Source organism: Sorex araneus, chromosome 4 (assembly GCF_027595985.1).
Source record: "Sorex araneus isolate mSorAra2 chromosome 4, mSorAra2.pri, whole genome shotgun sequence".
NCBI lineage: Eukaryota > Metazoa > Chordata > Mammalia > Eulipotyphla > Soricidae > Sorex > Sorex araneus.
The window spans coordinates 35,596,359-35,620,280 of NC_073305.1; the positions used below are offsets into that span (position 1 = coordinate 35,596,359).

Consider the following 23,922-nt stretch of genomic DNA (forward strand, 5'->3'; position numbering starts at 1 on the left):
GCTAATCTTCACTGTCCAACACCACGGCCATGAGTCACAGGCAGTGAGTTCCGTTTATATTAATTCAAATTTAATTAGAAGTTTAGTTCCTTAGCTGCAGAGCACTCATGAGCCACACTCTATATGACAGAGCGTTCTCATCACAACACTGCGTCTCACTGTACAATGCTAGGTCAAGGCCAAAAGTCAAGCTTTTGGCCAAAAGTCAAGGCCAAAAGTTAATAAGGTAAATCCAGGGTCATGGTACCCACCATGTGAAGCAAAGGGGAGGCAAGGGCATTTAGTGGGTAAAGTCCAGACCCCATAAGGCACCTGTCTGTGGGAAGAAGAACCTTGGGGGGGGACAACCAACACATGCCTTGGAGCAGAGCAGGAAGGGCTTCTCTGGTCTTGGGAATAAACAACCGCAAAGTCAGTGCTGAAACCAGATCAAAATAAGGAAAACACAGAATGCACAGAATGTGTCAACAGGTACCAGTGAAATTCAAGCAAGACATCCAACTGTGAAAAGCAAGATTGATGCTTCTTATACATCTAACATTTCGACTGTGAAAATACTGGTCTCCTCCCTCAGTGCTCTGCATGTCCAGCTTCTCACTGCCCTTCATTCCTCATAATGAAGGAGAGTTGAGGCCCCAGATGTAATCTGAGGTAGTGGGTGATCAGTGGTGGTTGACAAGGGAGTCGGGACCACAGTATAATAGATGCCAAGAGGGTAGGGCCTTCTTGACAGGATTCATGTCCTTATAAACAGAGTCCTACCTGAGAGCTCCCCACTCTCCCTTCCTACTGTCAGAGTACACAGTGAAAAGCAGTGTTCTGCAATCCAGGTATGGGGCTATTTCTAGGATTTGAATTGCCCACCACCTTGACTTTGGACCCCCCACCCTCCTGTTTTTAGAACTGTGAGAAACAAACTTGTTTATATCACCTAATCTAGGACATGTTGCTATGTATTAGCTTGGGCTAATACATTAATACTTTAGCTAATAATTAATACATAGTGCCATTCATTAAGATAACTTCTTGGGGTTAGCCAGCCTGCAACTGATGATTGACAGAAATGGAAATCAAAAGGTCAGTCCCTGAACCCAAAGCAGAACCAGCTCAGCTGTATGACTCATGATGTAAAGGTACCACAATATAAGGGTAAAGCTGCCTCCAGATGAGACACCATCCCTGTTTAGAGCGTTCTCTTGCCCCATCTCGCTTCCCTCACCTCTTCTCCTAGGAGCACTTGCTGAGTAAACCACATGCACTTGAAACCGTAAGTCAGCTCTTAGCAATAGGTGACAGATAAGGGATCAATATCAGAAAGGCCCCATTAAAGCAGCATGGAGAATTAGGCAGATGTTCCCCAGTAAGTGGGAAAGCTGATATTAGAACAATCACTGTGTAGTCAGTCTCTAGTCATAGCCATTATACAACACTACCTCTTTAAGTAAGTTGGATGTTTTGCCCAAATGAGGACAGTTTTTATCTGACACAGAAGGGAAGGAATGACATAAGTAAGGTAGTCATGCCAATCATGATCAAATGCAACTCAAGCATAGACACAGGTGAGGGGAGGGAGGTTTGAGTAATTTAATCCAGTGTCATCTATCAATACAACCTGTATGTACCCCACAAAGGCCAATCATGTACCCCACAAAGGCCAATGTACCCCACAAAGGCCAATCTCTGCTTCATTTACTTAGTAGAGGATCTGGAACCCTCTAAGGATCCCTTAGAACCATTTCAGGTGGTCTGTAAGGTCAAAACATTTTCACAATTATAGTCAGCACAATCATGGTACCAAACAAAGTTACCTTTTCATAACAAAAGGAACTTTTCAGGTGTGATTTACAAGAGTGTTAAGAGGAGGTTATCCTGGATTACATTACAACTACAGGGGTCCTGTGAGAAGGCAGTATGGCTGCAGCAGGGGAGAAGGCAGTGTGATGGCAGAAGCAGGTTGGAGGGATGCACTTTGAGGATGGAAGAAGGGGTCACAAGCCAAGGAAGACAATTAGCCACCTGACGCTGAAAAAGGCAAGGAAATGGAGTCTCTTCGTTAAGGAGCCAGGTGATTTTAGTCTTATATGATTCATTCTGAATTTCTGACCTCTAGGACTGCAAGATAGTAAGTTTGTATCATTTTGAACCACTACATTTGTCACAATTCATTGCAGTGGCAATAGAAAACTAGAGCAGTAAGTACTAAGGAATTATGCCTTCTTTTATTATCAGTCATGGGCACACACTGTGGTGCTCCAGGGCACCAGAGCCATTCCCAATGTGGGCAGGAGGCCACTGATGCCTAAGCCACATCTCCTGCATCTATGTGCCTTCTACATACTTCTCTCACATGTATGAGCAAAATTTTCCAAAGATTTAATGACTTGAACTATCCCAAAAGACTGAAACTATAGGCAGATGAGAGAAGCCATATGAACTCTATTAGACTGATCATCTATCTAAATATGGTGCCTTGGAAAATGTAGATTTTTCATAAGAATGTTACTGATGTTAACATGTAGTGGGTCATTGTTGATAGTAAATAGATAATAAATGCGCATTTTCTCAGTTTTAAGTTGTAATATAGACAATATTGAAAACAACAACCAATATTGAAAACAACAACCAATGTTCTTGGAGGGTCTCTATAGTGGAGGGGGCTGGGAGTTAGACCACACCCAGTGATGCTTAGGAGCTATTCTGAGCACATTTCTCAGGGATTGTTCCTGACTGTGCTACAGTGGAGAGACCAGGCAGGGATCAAACCCCACCTCCTGTATGCCAAGCACGTGCTCCAAGCCTCCATGCCATCTCCCAGCTCCTCTCTATAATTTGTCATTGTTTGTTGTTTTTGAGGTCACACCCAGCAGTGAACAGGATTTACTTCTGGGTCTGTGCTCAGGGACCACTCCAAATGGTACACGGAGGATCACATGATGTTAGGGATTGAGACCGAGTCAGCTGCAAGCAAGGCAAGCACCTTTCTCACTGTACTATCTCTTCAGGCCTGCCATCTTTAATTTTTACGTGTCTTGATGTTTTACATGTTTGGGAGATCTTCTAAAAGCTGAAGGGGTAGGGGAGTGGAGATGAGGCTCAATTTATGAGGGGATGTACTGAGGACAGGAGTAAGTGACATGGATACTCAAGAGGAAATTAATGACAAATGAGAGGTCTGAAGACTTCAATCTTCCCAGATAACTGGAGTGAAAGGGAAGTTTTCATATTTATCAGCAATCCCGTGTTTCACTTTCAATTTCCGGTATCACTCTCGTAATTTATGCTCCGCTTCTGAGCACAAAAATTAAATAAATAAGTCCAGGAGGATGGGGACAAGATGGAGGGGAAAAGGACAGAGACAAGACGAGCTGATAAATGAGAGGAAAGCAAGCAACAGCATGAATCCCCATTTACTTTTGTACAAAGTGGGGAGAAAGATCCAAACACTTACCCCCACTGGTATAACTGCAGGAGAACCTGGATGGCTTCATCGTACTTTGTGATGGCCAAAGAGAAGTTTCCATTCTTAAAAACCTTGTTGCCAGATTCTTTCAAGAGCTCAGCATACTCTGTGAGTTCCATCCTGTGAGGAGATGGAGGAGGCTGGCAGCCAGGCTCAATGCATAGGATGAGAGCGGGGAGGCAGGCTGGATCAGGCCCCACCCCCTGCAGAGGGCACACCCTGAGCACATTCCTACCCACAAGGAACTCAGACAGAGGGTCTGCTGAGGTCACTCCTGTCTTGGCTCTTTGCTGACCTCAGGGGAGGCTGCGAGAATGATTCCACATCTTCTGCGCTAATGTTCCACTACACACAGAGCAAGGAGGCAGCTTCCAAGTGTGACAACATAACCCTCGCACGTGGCGCCTTTGGGCTTTCCTCCCCGCCTGGCACTCACAGTACCTTCTCTCGGTACCTTCTCATTGACCCACTGTGGCAGTTCACAGGAGGCGCTGTCCCCACTGCTTAGATGAGGAGACTGAGGCTCAGAGAGATCTGAGGGATCTGCCTAGGGATCATGCTCTAGACCCAACCCCGATTCCAGGTATCTATCTCTCTTGACCACATCTTCATAGCACCTGAAGACGTAGGCGAACTCAGTGGCCAGCCCTTACACTCTCAACACGTGGACAAATGAGAGGTCTGAAGACCTCTCATGGGAGAGGGCACAGTTCTGAGGCCCAAGACGGTGGAGATGAGGCAGGGCCACACTCACTGCCTCTCCTGCCCCTCTTCCTGAAACAGATCAAGTAAGGCCCCCTCTAGACTTATCCGAGTTGGCCACCCTTGCCTGCTTATTTGTCTGTGTCCCCCCAGAAGCACCTGCCCCCCTCAAGCCACGGCCTTTGCTTTCCTCATTTGATGGGTCCTACAGCCTAGCAGGAAGTAGGTACTTAGATACTGTGGCATAGCCGCCCTAGAGAGGGCAGTGATTCGGGGGGCTGGGTAGTCCCAGAGAAGGGCCTGGTGCTCACCATGGCAGTTCTGGAGAGCAGTGGGGAGTGTCACTGAGAGCCGTAAGCAGCAGACGCCAAGGAGGCAGGTCTAAGTGGGAGAAGAGCGGGTTCCTTAGGAGGTGCAGGAGGTGCCCTCCACCCACAGCGGTGGGAAGGGCTGTGGAAAAGGAGCATGAGATGGAGTCCAGAGTTGGCTATGCCACATACTAAAGGGTCAGCCTGCTAGGGGCCTTCCGACAGTTTTTGGGAAGAAAATAATTGTCACTCTCTTCATCATTTTTAATCTTGGAGAGTGTATTAGGGGGAGGGGAAGCAGATCTAAGTGGTTGATTGCTGAAATCCACATGTGCTTACAGGGAATAGGGTCACCCCCAACTACACTTCTCTATGACTATGATGTAATCTCTCCATCCCAAGGCTCACACTTACACAGAATGAGGAGACCAAGAAACCATTTCAGAATTCATGGCTTATCCTGGCTAAAAATGGGCTTTTTCATCAAATACTATCCACCGTCTGTCAAATAAGTGTTTTAAATTGGAGATGATCAGACAAATAGGAAAAGGAAGTCACTGTAATAACTGACCAAGGGCTAAGACCCATCTTTTATTTAAAAAGATCTTTCTAACACAAGAAAAACATAATAGCCTAAACCAACATAGGCAAGCGTCTGAAATGAGTAAACCACAGAGAAATATAAGTCACGAAGAGGAGAGCAAGAGAAACAGGCTCACTATCAAGTGAACAAAGAAACGGACAATGAAGACAATAAGGCATCATAGAGAGGCACTTTTGCAAATGAGCCCAAATGCTGGGCACTACCCTATATCCTCGATCCTGGACAAATCTGGCCTGACAGATGTTCATCACACTATTCTTCTACGTGCAATGGATGAGAATCAGTTCTAGCGCATCCATAAGGCAGAATACCACACAGTTATTTTAAAAGTCATACTGTAAAGAACATTTAATGATAGGCTAGGTTAGTAAGTGGAAATATGCAGGCTACATGAAAAACCTAAATACCAAATTAAATTTTAACACATGTCATCTATTGAAAATGTGTCAAAATATTAACATCCACATTTTAGGATTAGGAAAGGTTTTAATTTTCCTCCTTGTGCTTGTCTAAATTTCCAACTGCTCTATAATACACTGATTTAATAAGGAGACCATAAATATGATTAAATTTTTTGAGTACTCTTTAAAGGGCTTAACTGAAGATTTCAAACAAAACATTTCTACTATACTTACAAACATAATAAAGACAACTCACAACAAATGTTGAGGTACTTTTTTTATACTCCTCTAGAAACCGAAAGTGAGATCTTGATATTGTGTGAATGCACATCAAATGTATTTATCCACTGATGTTTCTACTTTTCTTGGTAAAATCATGTCACAGGAGTATCAACCATATGGAAGATATTTTGCTTCTTAACAGAATTTATGAAGAGTAAGTGTCTCATTTTAAGAAATGTCATATACCTCTGCCATAAGAGGGAGCTCAGTTGTTAAATCTTTCTGTTTTAACAATTTCAAAGTCTACTTATAGGATGAATTTTTTAACTATACGACATTAATTTAAATACCTTAATAACTGCATGTTTATGGCACTGGGTCATTGCATTTTTACATGAAGCTCATGAGATAGGATGGTGGCTCCATTTGACCTGGGGGAAACTGAGGCAAGGAGAGGTTATGCTACTTGCTGTAGACATAGAGAAAGTGGAACTGCTCGAATACAAGTTTTGGTGACCTGACTTTAAGCACTTGCCTACGCTCTGAAGTCAGAGGGTGAAAGGCAGTCAAATGATTCCAGGGGCACGGCATGCTCTCAGCTGGTTTTGGGTCAGTTCCACTGCATCCTCTGAGAACTCCCCTCTGGCATTGTTGAACGGCTGCCTAGCTGTTCTTGAGGAAGCAGGAGCGGAAAGTGTAAACAGATACTTTGGGACCAAGCAAGTGAAAACAAAGCAGAACCGAGTTGTTGTGGGTTTTCTGTTATGTGTATATATATACACATGAAATTCTCGAAGTGACTTACAACAATGGGGCAGTAGGCAGCACTTGGGGCTGGGTTGTGGGGCAACTGGAATTGCAATAGAGAGATGACCTTCATACTTTATGACTTGAAAGCTTGACAGCAAATTTTCCTTGATGTGGTATGCGTGTGTTTCTGTATTAAATCAGAATCCTTTTAAATGATCTACTGGCCAGAGGGACAGTACATTTTTCTTAGGTGAAAGTGTGTGTATTGAATTAAAGTTCTTTCAAGTGACCCACCCACCCATGGTGGAATGGGTACAGACAGTTTCCCCACTGGCCAGAGAGAACAGTTCTTAGAAATGCCTCCTTCTTGTTCCCAGATGAAGGTACTGAAGACAGGCAGTCTTGGATAAGAGTTCAAACAGGTCTTGTGTGGGGACTCCAATGTGTCATCTTACCTTTTCCTTCCTTTTTGCTTCCCTCTTGAGGGTAAGGGTACAAATGTGCAGAAGGAAGGAGAACTGGGATTTTGTTTTTATAAAAATACTAAAAATCTTTCAAAGGGCATTTGGGAAAGCACAGATTCTGGACCCAAGCTTCTCCTGCTGAGGAGCTTCCAAGTCAACACAATGTAATCACTACCCACCACGTCAAGTCTAACCCAGCTCAGCAAAGCCCGGGCCCCAGCCTGCCTAACACTCGGGGCTGTGCCCGTGCAGCCCAGCCCCTTCACCCATCACCTCCAAGTTATGCCACCTTAGAAGTAAATACCACATATAACTCTCTTCCTACTACATGATGTTTCTTGGTTGTCTCTTTACCCACACTTGCATTGAGTGTAATTTTCCCATTTGACCAATACCTATCTATCTCCCTGGAGGGGCTTTGACTATCAATAACCCAACCCAAATACTACACACTACTATGCTGGGCTTCATGGAGGTTAAGGGACAACTGCTCTCCCTACCGCTGAGCTGTCTTTCAGGAACACAGCCATTAAAGATATAAAACACAAATATTTTATTTAATAGTCTTTTTTGATCCCTCATGCTGGGGATCAAAATCAGGGTATCAAACAGGATAATTATGTGATTCTTTTTTGGTTTTTGGGTCACATTCAGGGATGTTCGGGGGTTACTCCTGGCTCTGCACTCAGGAATTACTCCTGGCGGTGCTCGGGGACCATATGGGATGCTGGGAATCAAACCCAGGTCGGCTGCATACAAGGCAAATTGCCCTACCCACTGTACTATCGCTCCAGGCCCCCCAGTCAGATATTTCTTATCAAAAAAAAAAAGGTAGAGGGTGTAAGATAGCATATAACAGAATATAACTTAGATCATACGGGGCAAGTCGGGTCTCTCTAGAAAGTGATACTTAAGCCAAGACCCCCAAAATGAGCAATGGACCAGAGAAGGTATCCAAATAATGGAAAGAGTATAGGAAAAGACTGAGCTTTACAGTTCAAAACTGCCAGGTGGGTAACTAAGGGCTGAAAGAGATGGTGGACAGGAACCCCTGAAAGTCCGTAGAGGCTCTTAGAAATCACCTTCAGTAAACTGAGAGACCAACACTGCCAGCACTGCCTCTTAGAACTTCCTATGAAGAAAATGTTCTGTTCTGCACCATGCCATTGTTCTCTTCTGCCACTAGCCATATACAGCTGCTTTGAAAACACAGCTAGTGAAAAAGCAGAACTGAATTTTTGTTTTATTTTATTTCACTTGCAGGATGTGGGGAAATCATAAGTGGTGCTCAAGAGCCCCGGGGCAGCTTCTTCCTTAATTCTGACCAACGGGGCGGGCATTTCAAGCATGGGCCAGAAGATGCAGTGCTTCTCAGGCCCTTCAGTCCTGGGGTTACCTCAGACAATTCAGCATGGCTGGCACCTCCCGGGCAAATACCCAGTGATGCCCAGGGGCCTTCAAGGCAGCACCCAGGGATGCTCTGGAAGCCATCTGATTGAAGTGGGAGGCAGCCATATGCAAAGCAAATGCCTTATCCTCTATACTATCTCTGTAGCCCCTCAATTTTGTTTAACTTTAACTTTTGAGACACATGGGCACATAGGTCCTACCTAGGACAGCACAAGTCTTGAGAGTTAATAATCTAGAGATTAATTAAGCAAGGAATTAACAAGAACTAACTGGATTATCCTGCTGCAAGCCAAGATGAGAAATGGGTCAATGGAAAATGAACTCTGGAGGCAGAGCCAATCAGGGTTAACTTCATGGGAGCGAAGGGCAGAAAACCCCAACTCCAAAGCTCTTACTCAAAGACCACTTTACATGACAGAAACTGTGGCTTTGGTTTCAAATCGAAGTGATATAGAACTTCATTTTTTATGTTAAGTATCCATACAAATAGATTTTGAAAATTTTGTATTAAAATAAGATTATACCCGCTGCCGGCATGCAGTTTACAATCTGGCATCTATACAATACTACGTTATGATTATCACTAAATACACTATGACCTTAACTGCAAATACTAAAATAATTTGTTTTTAGGTCTATTCGCCACAAGATTGTTTGTGTGTTATATTAAATTTTATTTTATACCTGGTTATTATTATAGTAATAATCATGTCTCACCTGTCATTAAAAAAACTTTTAAAGCAAAAAAAAACCAAATCTAAGTGATATTATATATTACTCTTTGTAGAAAAAATTCTGCCTAGACCCTGAGAAAAATCACTTCAACGCTAGCAGCTAGTTTAGCGTCAAGACTTGGCCATCTCTGCAAAGAATTCTACTGGAACCCTCAGCTCTAGACAGAAGGGGTATTGGGAGCACCAGCTGGAATAACTTTTTCTACTCACCCAGACACTGCACCCCAGAGTGTCTCAAAGGCACCCCTAGCCTTTGAGATGACTAGATAAGAGTTAGTTTGCCCACACCAGGAGGTTGGCTCCATGGATTGGAAGCTAGCCTCACACGCTGGGGGAAAATCATCCCAGATAGAGAAGGGAACGCCAAGTAATATGTGATTGGAAACCCCGAGCGGGGAGGGAGATGCACGCTGAAAGTAGACTAGAGACTGTACATGATGGCCACTCAATACCCCTATTGCAAACCACGACACCCAAAAGGAGAGAGAGAGAGAGAACAAATTGGAATGCTCTGCCACAGAGGCAGAGTGAGGTGGGGTGGATGGGATAGGGGGGTGGGAGGGATACTGGGTTCATAGGTGGTGGAGAATGGACACTGGTGGAGGGATTGGCACTCAAACATTGCATGGGGGTAAAACTAGCACGAAAATGTGTGAATCTGTAACTGTACCCTCACTGTGACTCACTAATTAAAAAATCAATAAATTATAAAAAGCAAAAGTTAGTTTGCCCAAACAGGTGCTGTCTACACCCGAGGATAGACAAGCTCCCCACTTCCTAAGCTCTTCTGAGCCCACCCTTCAGCTTCTTGTGTCTTTTATCCACATAACATCTAATGCGAAAAGATGAGTAACAACTAGGCTTTCTTGGAATCACTTTTGCACCCTAGATCAGCACAGAGTGTGCAGTCACAGGCGGTGCTGAGGGCCCTGACCCATTTCTCCCACCAGGCATCCCACTTAAAATCTGCTGTCCCACAGCGAGAAGCTAGGTTACTGCTCCAGAACTTCCCTGTACAGGCAGAACTTTGTATACTTTGTATTTCTATCTTATCTTGTCCTTTAGAGCAAAGACCTACAAGACCCACATGCAACCTATTTAAAATGTTACTTTGCAAAGCAAAAAAGAAGAAAATTTGCTGACGTGGTTTCAGGAAGCAACTTGGTTTCTGTTTGGGCTGGGGGAGGAGAGGAGAGGGCCTGCATAGTTTTATCCTCTTCTATGTAATATCATTGTTTTGAGGGTCACATTCATGAGTGCAGATAGTGGGGAGTAAGCACAGCAGTGTTCGGGGGGTCCGCATGCCCAGGATTAAATACAGGACTTCACACATGCAAGGCACAGGCACTACTCCTTGAGCAGCATCCCTGGCCCTCTCCTATTCTTGATTCCAAACTAATTTGATTCCAAACTTTTGCTCCAAATTTTCAATCCAGCCAATTTTAAAGGTCCTAAGTTCCCCTGAAGTTTATATTAAAACTTAATTCATCTCAGACTCACTGACCATAATCCTGTCCCTGAGTTTAACAATATTTCAGTTCATTTTTTAAAAATTAAATTCTAGATTATAAATTCAACATTTACCCTGGAGGGAAATAAGAAAAGCGGAAGCAGGACTCCTGGGAAGGCCAATTTTCTTCACATTGCTTTACAATTGAGCTTTACGGGTTTGAATTAACAGAGGACCAGAATAGCTTCTCCCAGTCCAGCCTGAGAAACAAATAGAGATTTAAAAGAAAAAAAAAAGCCAGAGCAATAAGAGTATTAAACAAAAAAAAAGAGCATTTGTGTCTCTGTGTATATCACACACATAAAACTGAAGATTTACGTGGAGGAAAAACAAAAATTTACTCAAAAACTTTAATCTTAAAAATAACCTGCTTCAGTTTGAGCAAATTCACCACAATAAAATATCAAGTGTTCTCCATGTTGATTAATGTTTATTTTCAAGAAATTTTCAGTGAACAGATTTTTAATTTTTTTTAATTAATGAAAGAATTAGCATGCTCACCTAAAGAAATAATAAGCTTAAGTGATCAAAATATTTCTCATGGGCCCCACTCCTGCCAGTGCTGGGGAAACCATGTGTGTGCTGCAAATCACACATGCAAACCAAGTGCTACAGCCCTTTGACCATCTCCCCAGCTCCCAAGGTAAGGTAAGACATTTTCTTTTCTTTACTTTAGGGTGTGTGTGTATTTGTGTGTGTGTGTATTTGGGCGTTGAGATTGAACCCAGGTCAGCAGCATGCAAGGCAAGTGCCCTGCACATCGTGTTATTGCTTCACCTGCAAAATATTTTTAATAGAGGCAGAATTATCGAGAAAAAAATCTCTATTCTTTTTAAATATATTTATAGATTTTTCGTTTTCTTTTTTTTTTCCATTTTTGGGCCACACCCAATGGTATTTAAGATGTACTCTGTGCTTATATACAGTTCCAGGGATCAAATCAGGGTCAGCCATGCACAAAGAAAATGCCTTCCCTGCTATACTATCTCTCCAAATCATAAATTTTAAAGTGTGATATTCAGAAAAAAGATAGATGAACAATCAATACAAACAAATAAATATATACTACCAAAAATTTACATGTGTCAGAGATGGTTTTTTTATATTTGTTGTTTGGGGTTTTGTTTTTGCTGTTGAGCCCACTAGGCAGTACTCAGCGCTAACTTCTAGCTGTACTCAGGATCACTACTGGCAGGTTTCAAGGGGACCATATGTAATGCTGGGGATCAAATCCGGGTCAGCTATATGTAAAGAAAACAATCTACCTACTGTTCTACTGCTCTGACCACAGACATGGCTTTGGCTTTCTAAATAAGCAGCTAATAAATTTTTGGTACAACTGGCTGAATATCTGAATATCTGAAAAGTATGTTAAATCTCTAAGAAGAGATACAGTGTGATCAGCTAAATAAATGACCTCCCCAAAGAAGACTATGCCCCAGCCCTGGAACCTGTGATTCTGTTACTTTATATTACATGGCAAATGGAGACCTCATAGATATGACTAAATTGTCTTGAAACAGGGATACAGACCTGATTTCTGTGGGTGAGCCTCGAAAGTCACACGAACCTTGAAAGTCAAAAACATTCTCTATTGAGACTGAGAGACAGTATACAGTCAAGGTGCTTGCCTTACATGCACTTGACCCAGGTTAGATTTTCAGCACTTGCATATGGTCCCCAGACCCCCATCAGGACTGATTCCTAAATACCACTGGGCATGGCCCAATCCCCTTCCCAATAAATAAACACACTAGGGCAATAAAAAGAAGGAACTGCCAACAGTAATACCAAGAAATCCAAAACATTATGTTGAGCAAAAGAGACCAGGCTCCAAAGAGCCTGTGACTCCATGTAGATGAAGTTGTAGAAATGGCAAATCTATTAAATGAGAAAAATTATTGTCTATTAAAACTTGTACATAAAGGAGTATAGTGAGGGGGATGAAAATTTCTGGGGGAATGAAAATGTTCTGTATTATGATGGGGGTGAGGTGTGGAAGCTACACAGGTAAATGTTCAAGTTCACTGAACCACACACTTCAAATCTATACTTTTATTACATGCAAATATTTCACTTTTAGAAAAGCATGAAGAAAAAAGAATTCTTCAAAGCACTATGAGGAGATACATGTACAAATTTTTTTATCAGCTCTACCAGCTGCAGAAGAAAATTTGGTTAAAATTTGGTTAATATCAACAAAGTGACACACATATACGACCTTTAACCCAACAATTCCTCTTCTGGGAATGAATCGTACAGCCTAGTTGCACACAGTAGAAATGGCAGATGATATGAGATAATTCTCTGTCAAACTGAATTAATAAAAGTCCAGCAATAGGGAAGTAATACTAACAGTGCAGCTCCCTGAGAGTATTATGCAAGCATTTAAAAAGAAAGAAGGGGAGAAAGGAATGAAGATACTTTCTGTAGTGATATAATTTCTAAAATACATTTGAAAATGCAGAACAAATGCAGAACTATTCTCCTCTTTGTGTGAAAAACACTGAAAAAGCAGGAAGGGCTGGATAAGAAAGCATGTTGCCTTGTGCTCACTTCGGCAGCACATATATTAAAACTGGAATGCTAGCATGGCCCCTGCACAAGGATGACACGCAAATTCGTGAAGCGGTCAATAGTTTTTAACACCCGAGAATAGTAGCGATAAGGACCAGTAGGCTTGCCCCAAGGCTTGGAAGCCCACCTCACATAGAGAAGGGAACACCAAGTAAAAGGTGTTGGGAGGACCTGCTGGGATTGGGAGATGCATGCCGAAAGTAGACTATAGACTGAACATGATGGCCACTCACTACCTCTATTGCAAACCACAACACCCAAAAGGAGAGAGAACAAAAGGAAATGCCCTGCCAGAGGCAGGTCGGGTGGGGAGAGGGTGGGGGGAGAAATACTGGGATCATTGGTGGTAGAGAATGGGCAGTGGTGGAGGGATAGGTACTCAAAATCATTATATGACTGAAATGCAAACACGAAAGTTTCTAAGTATGTAACTGTACCTCATGATGATTCACTAATGAAAAAAATTTGTTGCTTGTGCATTAAAAAACTAAAAGGAACCACCAGAAATAGAAATATTTACTCTTCTTGAGGGCTTAGATACAGGAGAGAGACCTATTCACTCTTTTGCATGTTAACCATTTCATATTGATTCCTAATTGCCCCCAATTTTTTTAAAAATGCAACGCAATGAAAAGAATGCATTTGTCTTATTTGAAAGAACCATCCTCATGATATAAAAAGCAAAAACCATATGGTAGGCTTGAATTCATGAAAATTACAAACAGGTTTTTAATAGAAGTCCCTCAGGTACTTTACAGACACCCTCCTGACATCAACACACTCCTGGGTGAGTCACTCTCACACTGGCATGGCAGGGCACAGAGGCACTGCTGACCACAGGAGTGCTCAATGCACATCGTCCCACAGCTGTTTAGTGCTGCTAACATAGCCTACTAAAAACTTCTGTTTCAGTGTAGTAGGATACTCACTGCCTCCTTCATAAAAGCAAAGCCAACCCAAATCTAAACATGGAGGTATTTATAGAGAACGGTACAGCTTCATAGAGAATATTAGGAAGAGGAAGAGACATCAAAACACAAAATTAAGGGGGAAAAAGTAAGTTGAAGAACTATAGAGCAACTTGAAGAGTTTAAGGACACATTCGTGTGTGTGTGTGTGTGTGTGTGTGTGTTCTCCTAATGTTCAGCTAACATTAGGAGAATTTCAGGAAGGACATGTAGGAAACTAAGCGTAGGATTACAGAATGGGAGATTATTTTAGTTGCTGAAAATGACTGAGCTTGGGATAACTTGTTACTACAGTCCCAGAAAACCAACACAACACCTCTCCGAGTCTGTCCAACAGAATCTTATGAGTAGAAGGGATTTAATAAAATGGTGAGACTACAATTCCCAGAGCAATGAATTCAAGACTCAGAAATTCGAGACCTGGGTATGGTCAGAGTGCCCAACAGAGACAGAGACCCACCCAGGCCTCTATCTGTTGCCTGACTCCCACCTCCTGTGTGCAAAGGGGCAGAAAAGCCAGAAGCAGGAGTCCAGCCCCGCCCGGTCCCTGATGGGTCAGTGAACAGCAGGGACCCAGAGACTAGGGCACAAGGTTGGAGTGTAAGTGCTACAACATTTACAGAACCTTTGCTTTGTTTACCCAGCAAAGAGAAAATATTTGGTAAAAAACATAACCATAGTACTTGGCTGTTTTTATAGGGGCTCTCTGAAATGACCAGGTAAGCAGGACAAAATCTAACGTGGTGAAAGTCTGTGAACCCCCAAGGTCTTGGGGAAGACGGGAAAGAGAGGTGTGGTCACACCTGCAAGTGAACTCAAATATCTACCCATCCCTGTCCCTGTCCCTCTGGGGGAGGGACACCTGCCCTCTCTGGGGCAGCCCCAGCTCAGAGCCAAGCAGCACAGCCACCTGAGACCTGAGACCCTCCCTGGGAGCTCCAAAGCTGGGACTCTGGAATCTTACCTCCCACCCTGAAACAAGACAGCCAGAGGTGCAAGAATGTGACACCCACTCTCAGAATGAGGGAAGGCAGAAAGTAGCATCTGTAGTCCCACAATTCCACATTCCACTCTCAGAGGCCCATCTGTCTCCCTAGCCCTTGCCCAGTTACCAGACACCAACAGCCTTCTAGAACATTCCTCTTTGCCAAAGTTGTTCTTCTTCCTTATTAGAATAGAAAGAAGCAGCAAGAAGAGTTAGATCCCTCTTCCACCAATTCCTCATGGAATCTGTATCAGAGGTGACCTAACCTCACACCACTGGGACTTCTCTGGGCACAGAAATCCCCACCCACCAAGGGCCTGCCAGAGTCTCCACATCCTTTCCATGGCATTCATGCTATGTGGTCACACATTTGTGCCCCAAGTGAATCCTGGATGACATTTCCAGTTTCGATACCAAAAGCATAGGCCAGGGGCTGGAGCGATAGCACAGCGGGTAGGGCGTTTGCCTTGCATGCGGCCAACCCGGGTTCGAATCCCAGCATCCCATATGGTCCCCTGAGCACCGCCAGAAGTAATTCCTGAGTGTAGAACCAGGAGTAACCCCTGTGCATCGCCGGGTGTGACCCCAAAAGCAAAAAAACAAAAAAAAAAAACAAAAGCATAGGCCAAATTCAATTCATGCGTCCATGACCAAACCCCTGCAAGTGCTATAGAAGTAGGATGTGGCGGGCCAAAGACAAGCAGTCATTTGTTCTCCATCTCAGCCTCTATGCTGCTCCCCCCACAGGTACCAGCCCTGGAAAGATCGGCGAGAGCCAGGTTCACAGACACCCAGCAGAGGTGCCCTGCACCGCAGTCTGGATGAACCAGGGAGGCCTCTCCCCTGGCCCCAGCCCCTCGCTGCCATCAAGAGATGGGCCACAGTGTATAAGGTGAGAAATGCCTTCAGGAGACCCTGGCATTGTGGCCCGGAAATCTCCACCACCCCAGGACCCAAGCAACACAACCTTGGGCCCTTGCACTGAACTGCAGGCCCACGGAGAGAGTCTTGCTGGTTGGATACCCCCAGGCCTCCTGAGCACCACCTAGGAGCTGTCCCCACCAAAAACATCAAAGTCCCCAGGACACCCAGCAGCCCCAACACACACATACATACACACCTTCCATGAAAGGTCACAAAGGTTTTTCAGGTTCTCTGAGATCTTTTTCCTCTGAATCCTCCTCCCTTCTACCTCTCTCTAAAACCTGTCATCAAATGCAGTCCCCTTTGCAGTTCTGAATACATCTATAAGGCCCTGAAGGAGGAAGATTTTACAACACCTGCCACCCCGCATTACATCCACCCATTCCACTCTTTGATAGAGTAGTAGTAGATGTTGGCTGCAAGAGATGAGGCCAATTTTACTGAGTACTTAGTGTGTGCGAGCCCCTATGCTAAGCTCTTCTCAGGCACTTTTCTGGTTGAACATTCCCAAAAGCTGGTGAATGAGGTACAATTATGATCCCTATTTTACCAAACAGGAAACAAGTTTAACCAAGAGAAAAGGCACAGAGGAAAGAGCCAAGTAGACTAGCAAAGTCTGTGTACACAACTCCAAAGAGAGAGGCTGAACCCGAGTCGGGGAGACTGAAAGAAACGGAAAAAAAAGGACTTCAAAATTAAAACTAAATCCCTGCAAAAGCAAACCCCAAAAGCCTACAATCTACACCGTCTCGAGGCAAACAGGCCTTAAGCATAAGCAGCACGGATGCTTCCAAATTGTGACTTGGGTGTTTGTCCAACACTCCCCTCTGTAAGATGTATGCTCTACCCAGAGCACCTGGGAGCGGCAGATGGCAACAAAGTCAGGCACAGACTCAAAGAGGCCCTTAACCTGCCTTTAAAAAAAATTTATCCTCAAAGGAGAACATGAGGGAATGGAGAGGTAGTACAGTGAGTAGGGTGTTTTGCCATGCTTGCGGCTCGCCTGGATTACATCCCTGGTCTCCTAGTCCCACCAGGAGTGAACCCTGGGCACAGAGCCAGGAATACTAGGCCCTGGGCACTGCCAGGTGTGGCTGCAAGACCAAAATGTAGAACAACAACCACAAAAATGAGAATACTATTTTGTGTAACATCAACCCTGTTATCCTTTCCCCCATGGGGCTCCCTGGCTCCAGCAATTACTCTGGCTGCCATTCTCACTAGTACCCCAAGATCACAGCAATCTTCTTCCCCTCTGAACCCAAGAAAAAAGCAATGATGAGATTCAAATACAGTCAGCTGGGCATGGGGTGGGTAAGAGGTGCCCAGAAGCCCTCCTAAACAAGAATTTCCCCAGCCGGAGACCCAGCAGGGCAGTCTCATAGCCGTGCTGAGGAACCTGTACTCTAGGTCCAATTTTAACACCCCATTTTCTGAAACACAAGGTTTTGAATTTGGCCTTGACAACAGGATGGACTTTGGCTAGGTTGGAAATATATTCATCAACAATCCCAGCCTTCTAAATATAACCCACAGGGACTGGAGAGACAGTACTAGGGTAAGGTGCTTGCCTCAGACGTGGCCAACCTGGGTCCAATCTCCAGCATTCTATATGGCCCCCCCAGCCTCTTCAGGAGTGATCCCTGAGCTCAGAGCCCAAAGTAAGCCCTGAGCACCACTGGGTATGACCCCCAAAAGGAGCAAAATAAATACAACCTAGGACTGTTAACATACTGGTATGACTGCAAGCGTGTGTATTCATGCCACGCACATAGACAAGCTTCACCTCATCCATCCCTCATTCTCCAGGACTATGCTTACCATGTTAGTGTCGGAACCATAATTTATGGGGCTCCCCACCTTTCGGGCTAGCACCAAAAGAGTGAAAGGAAATGGCTGTCTCCTCCTCAGAGACAAGAAAGTCTAGAAACTTTAGATCAGGTCCTACTTGACCTCTCTCAGGTCTGATGGCAGTTAGCCAATTCACCATCTTAGATCTTGGTCTCCTTACTGGAAATCAGACACAATATGACCTACATCCAGCCGACCTTTCTAGGTTCTGCTTCCTCACTCAAGTGAGGAAGTATGGAGTGCCTACCAGATGCCAGTCTCTGCTGGCACTGACCTCAAGGAAACGCACAAAACTGACCCAAATCTCTGTTGCCTCTTACATCCTGGTGAGAGGACATGAGTGAAAGTTGCCCTTAATATTTCTACAAAAGCTTTGAAAAGATGAAGTCATGAAATTTGCGTGTAAGTGGATCAACATGGAAAGTATCATGTTAAGTGAAATGAGGCAGAAAGAGAGACAGAACATAGAAAGATCGCACTCATCTGTGGAATATGAAGTAACAGAATGGGAGACCAATACCCAAGAGTAGTAGAGATAAGGACTAGGAAGTCTACCCCACAACTTAAAAAAATGGCCTCACATGCGAGGGGAAAAGGAAGCTGAGATAGAGAAGGGAGCACCAAGTAGAGGATGTCGGGAGGACCCATTTGGGTTGAAAGATGTGTGCCAAAAGTAGACTATAGACCAAACATGATGGCCACTTAATACCTCTATTGCAAACTACAACACCCAATAGAAGAGAGAACAAAAGGGATTGCCCTGCAGCAGAGGCAGGGTGGGATTGTGGGGGATGGGGTGGGGTGGTGGGGGGGATACTGGGATCATTGGTGGAGGTGAATGGGCACTGGTGGAGGGATGGGTAAACGATCACTGTATGACTGAAATGCAAACACAAAAGTTCATAAGTTTGTAACTGTACCTCATGGGTCTGTAGGATAACACAGCCTCAGGTAGTTTAGGTTTATTGGGTTACTCCCATCACAGTGCTCCCATTCCTCTTTGTTGATTTGTAGCTTCTTTCTTAGTGTTCTGTTGACTTGTAAATATTGTTTTTCTCTTCTCCTTGAGTCCTTTGCATAGTTTATTCAGAGCAATGTCCTTTTTATATGGACACAGTAAGACTAGCAAATGCTATGCTTTTATAACCTGGAAGTCATTTGACTACATATTTTCCACCTGGGCATCTGTTCTCTCAACCTAAACCTCAGCTGCCCTTACTTCCTAGCACCCCCAAAAGCAGGGTCCCGACGAGGTACGAGATGGACCCAGGGCAAGCAGTGAGTTGTGTGCTACCCTGGCATCGAGATGGGCCTGGCCAAAGTGCCTAATGCTCAACTATAAGTTAAGAGCTTGATCATGGACAAATGTTGTCATGATCCAAACAGTGATAACTAGATTTGGACCCTGCTAGGGTTAGGAGTGATTAATCTGGCCTGAGCCTGTGGCAAGATGTTGTCAGGAGAGCTGCCTTGCAAACCTCAATGTATCTCTTGCTATGTCCATACAAAAATAACTAGTATTAAGATGTTAATAAGTGGACTAAGGAAAAGAAAAAAAAAACCTTAAGAGTCAGGAAGAGCTTTGGAATGCCCTGCCATTAGGAAGGGCTTTCTTATGTTGATTTTGCTACCTGGCTGGGTGTAGCTTAGAGGGCAAGGTGGGAGAAAGAAGTAGGAGGAGAGACAGAGAAACCAGAGAAAGGCTGGAGTAGATGGAGAGAGAGGACGGAGCTGGGAGTGCGGGAGATGAGAAAGATGGAAGATTGAATAAACGGTAACTAATCAGCAACAAGCTTGGTCCTCGTTCTTCCTTCGCCTGTCCTTGGCCAAAGGCTGTCCCGATCCAGCCCATACACAGCGGTTCCAGAGCACCGAACATGGGCGGTGAGACACAGCCACCCGGAGAGCCCGAGAGTGCACGAGCCCTTCGGCGAGCTTTAGTTTTTTACAACGGTAATTCACTAATAAAATTTTTTTTAAATATTCCTGCAAAAATTAAATAACACATGAAATGAGCTTAATGGTGCTTAAACACAGAACTGCTATTCTATTAATGTTTAGTGTATAAATCCAACTTTTTGTTTGGTTTGGGGGCCAGACCAGGAGGTGTACTCCTTATAGACAGGCTTACTCCCGGTGGTGCGTGGGAAAGGGGAGGACCACGTGGGGTGCTGGAAACAGGGCTAGCAGCACGCAAGACCTTATCTTCTGTACCATCTCTCTGGCCCAAACTATAAACCAATTTGTTCATCATTATTCTCCACAGGACACTTTCTTTTCCTTTTCCCTGGAATGACCTTGGGGCACCCCTCAATCTCTGCCTAGAATTCTCTTTCTGTAAACATGGCTTCAAACTAACCTCACTCAGTTCCTCCTACAAAGGAGTTGGGAATTGGGGGTCTCTCCAGGAGCATAACAGCACCCTCACCATTCTCTCCTCAAAGGGTCTGCCTGGCATAAACTTTGTCCCACCACCTGTCATCAATGCCTCTATCTTACATGTTTACCTACTCATATAGGGGCCTCAGATAAGATAAAAAGGTGAGAGCAGATAGGGCACTGAAGAGAAGAAAGGGCACATGAGAGCAATTCTGAGGGTCAGACCACAGGGAATTCATTACCTTGACAATTACCTCAGAATTCTCTGACTTAGTGAGCTATGGAAGTCACCAGTTTATGAGCTCCCAGGTAGAGGGAATGCTGGCAGGCTAATGAGCTGACCCAAGAGTAAGCAAAGGAAAGTTACCCAGATATGAGTTCGTCCCAACTGAAGGCTCTGCGTATTCGTATCACAGTGAACACATTGCTCCGTGTGGCACTACAATCCTCTCTGTTTTCTTGAGTATGGAGGATAGCCTCATTTCCTTTAGAACAGCACCACCTTTAGCTAGGGCTGACAAGCCTGCCCCCTTTCCAATATTACCTCCACTGGCAGGAGGACCCAGTACCTTCAAAATAAAAATGTATTAGTCTAACTGCTGATGGAACTCAAAACACAGCCATGGATAAACTGACTTGACACACAGGCATTCTCTGTCCCGGCTCCCAGAAGTCAGATGAACCACCTCCACTGGAAGTGGAGCGGCACAGTAATCCTGAGTTCCACATCAGGCAAGAGATGGAATTGATTCGCATAAATTGTATACAGGGCATCTTAGGTAATGTTCATTTTCCCTTAAATCTTTTCAACAAAAACCAAGAAAACAAGAACCAGGGATATGGCGCAAGCCTAGCATGAGTGATACGTTGGATTAAATACCCAGCACCACATATCCCTCCTCACTCCCGTGCCCCTGGGTGTAGCCCTAGTGAGCCCTGGCCACTGTCAGAGTGACCCCTACCTGCCCCAACAAGCGGGGGAGGGAAGCAATGTTCAGTTATAAAACCTGAAATTAAGCAATGTTTAAAGATAAAACTCAAAGAAAAGAAAGTATCTGTGTAGGCCAAATGGACAATATCCCTGACCAAAAGAAGAACCCTAAGAAGTTCTACCCATTGCGGTGAGGCAGAAAGAAATCAATGAGGTTCAAATTGGAAAGGCAGTTAAACTGTTACTGACTCAAGTGATATAATCTGTGTAGAAAATACTAGAATCTCTACAAAAAAACATTTTAGAAATAGTAAATACAGAAAAGTAGCAGCCTGCAATCAACACACAAAAATCTGTTGCATTTCTGTAAGCTAGCAATGAACTGTCACTGTCACTGTCATCCCGTTGCTCATCAATTTGCTTGAGCGGGCACCAGTAACATCTCCATTTTGAGACTTGTTACTGTTTTTGGCGTATCAAATATTGAAGAGAAAAAAATTTAAAAGCCCATAATTGTGTCCAAAAATACCAAGTGTCTAAAAATGAAATGAAAAAGGAGGTGAAAAACTATACATTTAAAAGAGTAAGTCACTATTAAAACAAATAGAATACAAGGAAATGGAAAAACTTTTATTATTTCATTTTCATAGACTGGAAAAATTAACACTGATAAAGTAACAATCCTACCATATGCATTACACAGATTCAATCCAATACCAATCAAACTTTCAGTGGCATTCTTCAAGGGCATGTAACAAACATTATTAATGTTTGTATGGAACAACAACAAAAAACCAAAAAAGCCAAAACAATTCTGAAAAATAAGAATTTTGGAGGCATTACATTCCCTGACCTTAAATTATACAGCAAAACCATAATAACCAAAATTCAATGTGGTTCTGCAATAAAAACAGACACCAAAAGCAATGAACAGAACTGAAGGCACAGAAGTAAACCTCAGATTCATGGACAGTTTATAAGGGTGTATTTGTTATGTGTTTGGTTTGGGGACCACATCGGCAGTGCTCTGAGCTTATTCCTGGCTCTGTGCTCAGGGGTTACTCCTAGTGGGGGGTGGAGAACCATATGGGATTCTAGAGTTCAACCCAAGATCGCATCATGCCAGTCAGTGTCCTACCCACTGGACTATCATTCGAGACAGTTAATTTATAAGAAAGTAGTTAGGAGTATTAAGTGGAGTAAGCAAACCAGAGAAACAGTACAGGGGTCAAGCTGCCTGCCTTGCATGCTGCATACTCTGGTTATATCCCCAGTACCACATGGTCCCTGAGCCCTGCTGGGACTAAACCCTAAGCACAGATCAAAGAATAAGCCCCAAACACTGCTGGATGTAATCCATCCACCTACACTCCTACAAAAACCGTGTAGCCAAGAGGTCTCTTCAACCAAGAGTGAGTGCTGGGAAAACTGGCTAGTCACTTAGAAAAGAATTAAACTAGACCTCCATTTCACACCATACACAAACTGGCAAAGAAAAAAAAGCAGTAAGTGAAACTACATCATACACTGTGAGAGAAATGGCCCAGGTTATAAAAGACTCCCTACTGGATGGAGAAAATATTCACACACCATAATCTGCTAAAGGGTATAATAATAATAATAATTAATAACCCTACTCTTGGTTGGGGCACTGTGACATTTTGGAGTTCTAGAAATTCTGTTTACCAGGTTCAGTATTTTTGTTTTTAAATTTAAACATGAATATTCTCTACCCCACACCGGCTCCACTAGTAATCTCTTTTGTAATTTAGTATCCTCTGTGCTCCCAAAGATTTTCTCCCAAATTCCTTTCTTGAAAAGATTTCTTACAGTAAGCATTTGTCAGTCTGTGAGCCTCAAAAGTAACAAAATAAAATAAGAAATAAAAAAAATTGTTACAAACACCCTAAGGCCACCTCCGGGTCAGTAAAGTCCAAGGAGGTAGGAAGGAGGCACTAACCAGCAGCTCATACTCCCCCCACCACCACCCCTGCTGAAAGCTGATAGCTTGGTTCCTCAAGGCAATGAAAACAAACCAAACAATTTCAAAAGCTTGACAAAGGGCAGAAGCCCTCACCCAAACCCCAAACTTCCTCAAGCTACCTGAACTACTCTAAAAAGGGACTCCACGGGGAAACTGAAAGAATATTCATCCCCAAAGCAAAGGTAAAGTAAGTGGTATGTACACCACAGAAATGTGTCTTTGGTAGCAACTACAGAAAAGTGGAACCATTCGCGGAAGACAAGTTTAAGAATCATCCCCTTGGTCAGGAGAGAGAGCAAAGGGGGAAGGTGCTCACACAGGTTCAATGCCAGCATCACCTATGGTCCCCTGAGCCGCACCAGGAGTGATCCTGGAACACAGAGCCAGGAATAAGCACTGAGCACAGTCAAATTTGGCAAAAAAAAAAAAAAAAAAAGTAGAATTTCACTATGGCAAAGTCTCATTTGATAACTAACCATTGTCTGGGAAGTCAAGTGAGGTGTCTTAAGTCATCATCTTTACCTAGGAAAGTTCACCCTCCCCACCCGCATTTCAGATGCTGCCTGCTGTGAAAGTCTAAGAGACTTCAAGGATCCCCTTTTAAGTTTTTTTGTTTTGTTTTTAGAGCCCTTGTGACAGTCTTTGAGAATCTTCTTCCAACGCCCCCCACAAAGGCTTGATGGCCAGGAGCCCCTGTGCTCCTTCCCCCTCAGTACCCTCACAAGACCCCACTGGGTCTCTTGTCTGGGGGTCTCAGG

At 43.8% G+C, this 23,922-nt stretch overlaps 1 protein-coding gene and 1 pseudogene across 3 annotated transcripts in view; one reads left to right on the forward strand and one right to left on the reverse strand.

The window, feature by feature from the left end:
• Positions 1 to 23,922, reverse strand: part of TRANK1 (tetratricopeptide repeat and ankyrin repeat containing 1) — a 122,879-nt gene that overhangs the window by 80,822 nt on the left and 18,135 nt on the right. For all 3 annotated transcript variants that reach the window (XM_055135001.1, XM_055134999.1, XM_055135000.1), the window contains exon 2: positions 3,449 to 3,580. In XM_055135001.1, the coding sequence (XP_054990976.1) occupies positions 3,449 to 3,580 (132 nt within the window). The remainder of the gene's footprint in view (positions 1 to 3,448; positions 3,581 to 23,922) is intronic.
• On the forward strand, positions 13,114 to 13,208 carry LOC129404574 (U6 spliceosomal RNA; annotated as a pseudogene).